Source organism: Leptodactylus fuscus, chromosome 6 (assembly GCF_031893055.1).
Source record: "Leptodactylus fuscus isolate aLepFus1 chromosome 6, aLepFus1.hap2, whole genome shotgun sequence".
Classification (NCBI taxonomy): Eukaryota; Metazoa; Chordata; class Amphibia; order Anura; family Leptodactylidae; genus Leptodactylus; species Leptodactylus fuscus.
Window position 1 is genome coordinate 164247456 of NC_134270.1, and position 9841 is coordinate 164257296.

A 9841-nucleotide genomic window follows, 5' to 3' on the forward strand; every position below is an offset into this window, starting at 1 on the left:
AGCGGAGATGTGACTATATTCAACGCAGTGTCCTATATAATCATAGTCAATGCACATTATAACCACAATAAGCAAAGGTTCATAGGCAAAGAGATACCAATCTGTCTAATTTGCAATAAAATTGGGGGGAAAAATGTAAAATATTAATAATCGAATGTATATTGTGTGCAGTTCTCGCCCCTGACCACAAGATGGCGCGCACGGCTTTTGCTTATCCTTGGCAGACAACGTGTGACGTGCGGGCTCCCTCTGCTGGCGGATTGTAAAAACTGCAGCGCCGTGACGTAGAAATATCCGGCTCTGACACCCTAATGTCGCGACAGGAGAAGTCAGAGGCGGGAAGACTGAAAGTTCTGCTGAGGTGAATCACGACTGGCGAGCTGTCGGCTCGGTGCTGGGCGATGTGCGCTCTTATTCTATAAGTGGGACTTGTTGCACGCTGGGGTTTGTAGTCCTACCTGGCAGATACTTGCTGGGCTTTGTGGTTCTACAGACACTGGTTAGTGGGGCATGATGGGACTTGTAGTTCTACTGGGTTGTTGCATTTAATAATCTTGTCATGTTCATGTTATGCTGGGGATTGTAGTCCACATTGTAATAGGATTACAGGTGAGATCTGATGAGACTCTGGGACTGGCCACAAGAGGGCGCCATCTAAACTGGTTCTCTGTGGCTACTTTTGGGTAGTGTACCTCTCTGGGCAGTGGTTATATGAAGGTATACAGTGAACGGGATGATTTGAGGGATCAACAGGGTCCTAGAGCCGCCTCAGGTCTCCCTTTGGTGATATTGAGCCGGCCAGGACTCCTGATAGATATACTGTATCTCTATCTAGCTATCTATATTTTTGTATCAATGATCACTTGGTACGCTAGGTTGCAGTTCCTCCATACAGCCAACAGAGGGCGCTATATCCTTGCCGGTTTCAGGATCTGTGTTTGCTATTTCCATACTGCGACCCGTCCTTCACCTATGGACGTCGGCTCTTGTCTTCCAGGGATGGATCGCAAAAGTCTGGCCCAGGAGCTGCGGCGATGGGTGGTGGAGGAGATGGGACTCCCGCAGCAGAAAGCGCCCAGCGAGGAGATGCTGCAGAGGTGAGAGGTGATGGCTGTATCTTGGGGGGGTGACCCTTAAAATCCGTCCATACACCTGACTTGGTTTTCTGTCTTGCAGACTCTTCATAGGACAATGCGCTGACATCTGGAAATACATCATACGTCACGTGCGCAGCCAGAGGTGAGTTCAGCAGCAGAGTAGCGGGTGTGACTGGTATATTGGTGATCTGAGGGGGGGGTCATCACTACGTAGTTGGTGGTCTCTAACGCTTTGGACACCCACTAGTCAGGCCACAGCATAGGGACAAGGGCTGCTTCACTGACTAAGAACAGCGCCATAGGTTGTATAGTGGCTGTGCTTGGTATTGCAACTCAGTGTTATTCACTTGAATGGGACTGAGCTATTAATAATAATAATACATTTTATTTATATAGCGCCAACATATTCCGCAGCGCTGTACAATTTGTAGGGTTCAAATACAGACAGATACAAAACAAAGAACGTCATTTCACACAATGGGACTGAGGGCCCTGCTCGCAAGAGCTTACAATCTATGAGCTATTGCTTTTCTATGTGATCTCATAAGCCCCACAGCCTCTTGGTGAGGGTCCCGGGTGTCACTTGCGCTGACCACATATTGACGGCAAGCTCCAGAAAACTCCTTTAAGTGGCCAGTCTCATGTTACTTGTCTTACGAGGGGATGATCAGGCCCCAATACAATGAATGGCAACATGGTGACCCTATGACCAGTTCATAGTTGGGGGGGGGGGGGGGGGGGTTCTTGGGCAATGGAGAACCTCTCGCACCCTCTAAATCCCTCATTTGCTTCTGTTACAGGACTGTGAAGAACATTGAAGGGAACCTGCTCTGGTATCCTTACCCAAATCATCTGCTTCCTCCTCTCTTCTCTTGTCATCCAGCTTTCCATAAACCCTGAATGACACCTTCCTACACAATATCTTGTAGACCAAGGGTAGGGAACCTTCGGCTCTCCAGCTGCTGTGAAACTACAACTCCCAGCATGCTCCATTCACTTCCATGGGAGTTCCCAGAACAGCAGAGCCAGTATGCATGCTGGGAGTTGTAGTTTTTCAACATCTGGAGAGCCAACGTTCCCTACCCCTGTTGTAGACTTTCTCCGTCATGAACCAGGAGGATCAGGCTGAGCAGGGCATAGTCAGGAGAGTATTTAATGTGTTTGATGTAGCAGAGCTAACATTCTAGTTGCAGTTTGTTGCGCAGACGTAACGAGTTCGCCATGTCTTATTTCTGGCGCTATATTTTCGCCTTAACTCGTAGCCCAGGTATCGGCAACTGCAGCACTGCGAGGTGAGTGTGTAATACATGGCTGGGGGGGGGGGGGTGTATTTGCCAGCTGGTGATGAAGGTGGGGGGGTCTCCATTTTGCTTTTCCAGGCGCTGCGCTCCATAGAGGTGGAGGAGTACCATCGCCGGAAACATCTGTGCCAGGAGATCCAAGAGGTGCGCTCCGAACTGCAGCAAATCCACGAGCAAATCCAGTGCGCTGAGAAGGAGATCAGCAGCCGGGGTGAGCGATGCAGAAGTATTCACACCCCGGGCCCTGCACTTCTTCCTCCTCAATCCCTCCCGGGCTCTTACAGGCCTTTTCTTTCTTGGCAGATCTGAACAACCAGAAGTCTCATGATTATCGCCTCCGAGCTTTAATGCTGCGAGCCTTCCAGAGGAAGCGAGCGCAAGAATGGGACTCTCTGCAGGACACCAGCCTTCGGCTAAAGCACCGTTGCGATAAGTTGCGGGATATCACCAGGTACTTATGTCTATAGCGCTCCACCGCCACTGCTATGTCATTCTCCTATAAGAAACCCTGTACATGTTGTGCTTTGATCCTGCAGAGCGTCGCAGTGTCAGATCGTTTTCCCTGACCTGGAACCAACGCCAGCCAAAATCCCGGAGCCTGTGGTTCTGGTGCGTGTCACTCGGTGCAGAGGTTACCCCATTGATATTGGTTGTGTCCTTCATTCCCCCTTCCCTTTCTCCCTCTGTATTAGAGAGACACGCGGCAGGCGTATGATCTACGTTACACGTTTTTGCGGACTCTATATGAAGATGCGGTGTGTGGCATCACTCAGTAAGTATATCCAAATGTCGTCTTTGTTTTTCTCGATCACACATAGGAATAGCCATAAGAAAGGCTATTCTTCTCCTACCTTTTAGATGTCTTCTCTACACCGCTGTTCCGTAGAAATCTGGGTTTTATTCGGTATGCAAATGAGTTCTCTCGCAGCACTGGAGGCGGTCTTCAGCACTTAAACAGCACTGGGGGCGTGCCCAATGCTGCGAGAGAACTCTCCAGCGCCGCCTCCATTTTCTGGAACGCCCTCTCCCTGTGTCTTCTTCCGTCCTGGGTTTCAATCTTCTTGGCCTCGGGCAGAGCCGACTGTGCATGCCCACGGCCACAAGAAAATGGCCGCTTACAGAGTAAGCTAGTATAAGCGGCCATTTTCTTCTGGCCCGGACATGTGCCGTCGGCTCTGCCTGAGGCCTAGAAGATTGTAACCCAGGACGGAAGAAGACACAGGGAGAGGGCGTTCCAGAAGATGGAGGCGACCCTAGAGATTTCTCTCGCAGCATTGAGGACGCCCCCAGTGCTGCGAGAGAACTCCTTTGCGTACCGATAAACCCGGACCTACCGAACAGCGGTGCGGAGAAGACATCTAAAGGTAGGAGAAGAATAGCCTTTCTTAAGGGAGGAAAAAAGGGTATCCAATGATGGGGATCCCTCTAAAACTGATCACTCCATGGAGATCCCCTCCTGTCTGCTAGTCCATGTCTATAAAGATCCCCTCTCGTGCTTTTTGGTTCTAACCTGCCCCCTCTCTCTGCTCAGGTCTATCAACTCGCCGAATTATCTCGCCATATCTCACCAGCAGTGGATTAGTATGTCGGAGGTGAGGCAGCCATGATGGCGTCTTGGGGCTTTCTGGTTCCTTGTGTCCTTTAATCTGGCGCTCTATGGGCTGAGAATCCGGCCTACAAAAACGGTGTCCTCTCCCTTGTTCTTCCAGAAGCTGTGGTGGGCGCACCCCCCGTTCCACATCTTCTCATCTTTACAACATATCACCATAGAGAGCACCCAAGAACTGCAGCAGCAGCAATCCTTGCTGACCATAGACAAGCCCGATGTAACGATCAACTACGACGCTAGAGCGGATGGAACGGATGACAACAGGGAGGAGCGCAAACATGGCCGGTGATCACCTTAACCACGTATCACATGAACAGCTGAGGGTTTGTAGCAGTGGATCAGTCTAGGCTGTATAGCGTAATGGTAACAAACCTTCAGCTGTTTTATGCATCATTCCACATGCAGGGGGCCACTAGCCAATGTCATTCAGGGCTTTGGTAAAGCTGGGGCTATACGGGTGGCTCCACACGAATACGATGTGTCCATGCTCTTATTTGCAGGTATTTCAGGACGTGCTTCGACCGTCCGGATCTCAATAGTGATGAGTTCGAGCTTCCAACCATCAGCAGTCTCTTCAAGGTGAGCCTGTGATGTGTTATCTCTAAGGGGGGGGGGGTTCACATAATTTCTATAGATGTCATCACTTGTATAATACTGCGGGTCGCTCTTCTGCAGGATGGTTGGTCTCAGTCCGTCGCGGTGATGTCTAAGATTCACAGTCTTGACAGTCAGTCTAAGGACGCCTCGGCACATCTGGCGAAAAGGATAAAAGCGATTCACCAGTCACTGGCAGATGGCAGCGAGTCCTCTGCCCTCAAGAGGTAGGGGGCGCTATAGTTATATGTACTGTGATGTAGTAATGTACAGGGCACACCACTGGGACCTGAGTACTGCTCCCTCTAATACTTAGTGGTCCAGGATGGTTTTAGGGTTAACTCCAGTATTTCTGGTAGGTGGGGGTGTTGAAGGTTGTTAATGTAATGATCCCGGGTGGTCTGAGATGTTGTTGGGGGTTAATACAAAGATCCCTGGCGGTCTTAGTCCTGCCTATGCCCCAAACCATGAAAGGTCCTCTTTAAAGGCTATTGTTCAACTACCTTTTAGATGTCTTCTCCACGTCACCGTTCAATAGAAATCCTGTTTTTTGTCTGTATGCAAATGAGTTCTCTCGCAGCACTGGGGGCGTCCCCAATGCTGCGAGAGAAATCTCCAGCGCCGCCTCCATCTTCAGGAACGGCCTCTCTGCGCGTCGTCTTTCAGCACTGGCGTCAAACTTCTGCGCATGCGCAGTTGGCTCTGCCATCGGGCCTTGGGCCACAAGAAAATGGCCACTTACACGATTTACCAGTTTATTATGTAAGCGGCCATTTTTCTTGTGGCCGCAGGCATGCGCAGTTTGCTCGGCCCGAGGCCTAGAAGATTGAAACCCAGGACAGAAGAAGATACAGGGAGAGGCGTTCCAAAAGAAGATGAAGGTATCGCTGGAGATTTCTCTTGCAGCATTGGGGACGCCCCCAGTGCTGCGAGAGAATTCATTTGCATACAGACGAAAACCAGGATTTCTACCGAGAAGACATCTAAAGGTAGGAGAAGAATAGCCTTGAAGACTATTCGTACGTGTGATTGAGAAAAAATGTGTCCCATCCCCTGCCTCGGCTATACGTGATGTCTCCCCGTACATGTCGCAGGGCTGCCTTTGATGCTGAGCTTCGCTTAGTGATGCTCCGGGGCCAACGGGACGCGCTGCTGCAGGAATGCCGTGATCTCGAGCAGGAGGCTGAGGACTTGAAGGAAGACGTAAACTTTCTCGAGAATGAGCAGAAAGACATCGAGGATACATGCTCCATCCTGGTGAGGGCTCCTCGGGGGTGGGGACACTGGGTCAGGGGTGGGGACACTGGGTCGGGGGTGGGGACACTGGGTCAGGGGTAGGACGGGGGCCTCCATTTTAATGAAACCCCTCTGGGAATTTATTACAGAACAAGAAGCAGCATCAGATCCAAATCCTTATAAATAACAACGCCGTCTCCGAGAGCCGGATACGTTACAGCGCTTCAGAGGTGAGGTCATGTGACTCCAAATTTCACTCCCACGACGTTTCCCTGAGGACTGGGCACACCAGTGCTAGGGGGATGGGCGTCTTTACTTATGCTGATCTGTATCTCCTATCACAAGATGCAGAAATACGTCCTGGAGAAGCTGAGTCCGATGCCCCAAGAGATTGTCCAAGAATCGCAGCGGCTACAAGATGCCATCATGAAGGACGTCAGACATTTCTGCAACGTCTACCTCCCGGCGCTGCAGAAAGTGTCCACGGGCGGGTGAGCGGCTCTGAAATATCCCATTACTAATGATTGCATGGTGTCTTGTACTCCAGTCACCTCCAGAGCTGCATTCATAGTTCAGCTGGATGCTACGGCACAGATCAATACACTATTATACAGACACAGGGCCTTGAAATCGCTGCTGCTGGCTTTGCTGTGAATTATCAGACCATTTTTGAATGCTGCTCTGGATGTGACTACAGTACACGGTCACGTCCCTCACTATTTTGCATCTTGTGCAGCAATCGCCTGATCCCGGCGCAGGAACTTTCCATAAATCGCCTGTCGAACCCGCATTTCCCTTACTACCCCGTCTACAAGAAGATCTACGCTAGTGTCGGCCTGTCCCTCTATAAGGTGAGAGCAGTGCGCCCCCTGGTGGTCATGTGTAGCTAGAAGCTATATGGATGATGTCACCATCTTCTTCCTCCCAGGCCCCGGAGACCCTTCTCCCGCACGTCGCAGAGATGAAGAAGCAGCTGCTTTTCCTAAATTCCCAGTTACGTAGCCGCACTCGGGCCATTGCCAGGATCATGGAACAGCTCCACGAGAGCCAGAACCCCGACATCGACGGTGAGCGGAGATATTGACTATACGTTGTCACGGCTGAGGGTTTGTTACAGTGTGTAGTGGCCCAACTACTTCTACTAAAGGTCCCTTGATGAGGGGCCTGAGCTGAACAGCTCTGTGTAACAGAACGATGAGGCCGACCTGATGCCCCCAACCCAGTATAATGCCCCCTGCCTTAGGCAGAGCCAACCGCGCATGCCTGGGCCACAAGAAAATGGCTGCCTACACAGTATACATTACTCTATAGTGTCCCCACACAGTACAATGTCGCTATAATTCCTCCACTGAAGGGGTATAGGGCCTGCAGGAGACTCTCATGTGTGGACTGACACACTGTAACAACCCCGCCTCTCCGACTGGCCTTGGTCTAACCCCTCTCTTCTCTCCAGCCCTGTTGCAGCGCCTGTCCAGTCACTACAAGGAGCAGACGGAGGAGCTGGTCCCTAAGCTGCAGCGCCTCATCGAGCAATGCCAGAAAAGCCAGGAGTACGGGAAGGAGGTGCAGGCGACCGTGACAGACTGGTGAGCGCTCGGGACCGCTCTTAAAGGGATTGGGATCTTAAACTTTACTGCAGCTCTAAACTGGATGACAACCAATATGACCGCCATCACTGCTTTTGTAGGGGGTTTGCACCCAGACTTCTAAATGGAGAGTCTGCAGCAGTTTAGGGCTTAACCCCTTAAAGGGATTCTATCATTAGGATTACCATGTCGGAATAGCCTTAAGAAAAGCTATTAGTCTCTTACCTTTAGATGTCTTCTCCGCACCGCCGTTCCGGTGATATGCCCGGTTTTCACCATAGGCAAATGAGTCTCCAGACAGCACTGGGGGCGTCCCCTGTGCTGCCTGCAGACTCTCCAGCGACACCCTCCATCTTCTCGTGACCATCTCTTCAACAGTAAGAGCCAACTGCGCATGTACGTCGGCCATTTTCCCGTGGCCTCTCAAGCGATTGTCTGGCCACAGGAAAATGGCCGCCGGACATGCACAGTTGGTGCTTCCTGTTGAAGACATGGAGAAGAGGCGGGCACAAGAAGTTAGAGGACGTCGCTGGAGAGTCTGCAGGCAGTGCAGAGGACGCCCCCACTGCTGTATGGAGACTCATTTGCGGCTCCGCGGAGAAGACATCTAAAGGTAGAGGAAGAATAGCCTTTCTTAAGGCCATTCCTACGTGTTAGGCCTGAAAAAAAAGGATTGTAATGATAGAATCCCTTTAAGAGCTGTTTGCCATATTGGATCTTGCACTTACAATTCATGGGTCGCCATATGCTGCCATGTCTTAGCGGTGCGGTATCTTCTCCCACTGACTGTCCCTTCTCCATGTTGTAGGTGGGAGCAACCAGCCCAGCTTTGTCTACCATGGGAGGAACGAGGAGGCCAGACCCTGCGCCAATGGCGAGATCGCTGGACGGTCGCGGTGACTGCGCTGCAGAGGGCGTCGGGTGGCAAGAGCTGAATGGGGTTTTTTTTAAGTGGACATAGGAATCTATTCAATCTCACTTGTAGCCATGATGATGATCTCTAAGGATCAGGCCACCTGCGTCCTGGTCCGTCGCCACCTAGTGGCCAGAAATATCTCCAATTGCAACGTCTGTATATAAAATGTTTTTTGTTAGTGTTTTATCCGTCGCCTTCTTACGAGAATAGCGCCACACCTGTCCACAGGTTGTGTCTGGTATTGCAACTCAATGGTATTCACTTGCAATAGCAGACACAGTCCATGGGCTGTGTTTCAAAGAAAGTCATTGTGTTTTTAGTCTTACGTTACCCCTTTCATTGGGGAGGGGGCAGAGTCAGAAGGATCTATTATAAAGGTAATTAAACCCCATAGTTTACATGATTTAATTTTAATCCCTCCCACAATCTCTGGTGTCGGTAAATGGGAACCATTTTGCTTAGGTCTATAGACCATCACCGCTGAGGCTTTGTTACACTGTATCAGTGCAGGCAGATATTACTGATACATTGGAGCAAACCCGACAAGTGTATAGCAATGTCCATTCACCGATGGCAAGCAGAGGTAGTTGTACAAAAGCAGTGCTTGGCCCTTTAAACAAGGACGTCCTAGAAGTCGTCCCCCTGCCGTCCTCACACTCAATACGAAGCCTCACCTGTTTCTCGGTATTAGTCACGCTCGCTAGAGAACCATGACTGTTTAGTGGAAACTTCCACCCCCGCTATTACCGCTACATGGTGACCTCCACCCTGACCCAAATACATGTCACTTACACCACAGATTGCCTGCACCGGTTTTCCAGTCCAGGGTCCCTGCAACTAAATCTTTCAGAATGAATATTGCTATTGTCTTATGGTATATTGCTGCTAGGGGGCGCTGTAAATCATTATTTATATGTCTTGTCTGTCAGTTGCAGTTTTAAAGAATTTGTTGTATTTGCATTGCTGAAAACGGCTTAGAAATAAAGGAAACTCAACGCTCCATGTGACCACGGTCAGTCATTTTTGGTTATCGTAACGCCGCCCCTTTTAGTTATACCTGCATATACAGGTGTCGTCCGCCCTGACTGATGTTTAGCACCTAGTTATACATAGTAGGTGTTATGGGGCGATATGTGGGGTGACGATCGCTCTCTGCGTTCTAAAAACGGCTCCACACAGGAAGCGGTCAGCTGCAGCCGAGTGATGAAATAACTGCTGCACTCCCACACATGGCCACTGGGGGCAGTCAAGAGCAATGTCTCACATTCTGCAGCAGAGGATTTCAGGGAAAGTTGGGTGGTGACCACTAATAGGACTGTCATGGGAGTCCTGATAGGCAACTCTGTCTATTAGTGTCCGTTTTCTAGACGGCCTTTCCTTCCCCTAGGCGCAGACTAGTGACCGGAGCGGCTCAATAATCAGATCACACCGTTCTTAAGAAAAGTACAAAAAAAACACAAATTTATTTATAAGAAAATACAAAATATATAACAATATCTTAA

At 50.2% G+C, this 9841-nt stretch overlaps 1 protein-coding gene across 1 annotated transcript; it reads left to right on the forward strand.

Moving 5' to 3' along the window:
• Positions 1-340: 340 nt before the first annotated feature.
• Positions 341-8365, forward strand: HAUS5 (HAUS augmin like complex subunit 5). The gene is given in 19 exon segments (XM_075278855.1): positions 341-353; positions 995-1097; positions 1177-1239; positions 1898-1930; positions 2365-2389; positions 2477-2609; positions 2702-2849; positions 2935-3007; positions 3091-3170; positions 3930-3990; positions 4108-4300; positions 4618-4828; positions 5696-5858; positions 5987-6067; positions 6183-6328; positions 6574-6688; positions 6766-6904; positions 7291-7423; positions 8232-8365. Coding segments are annotated over 18 exon segments (2022 nt in total). The 5' UTR covers positions 341-353; positions 995-999; the 3' UTR covers positions 8359-8365.
• Positions 8366-9841: the final 1476 nt, after the last annotated feature.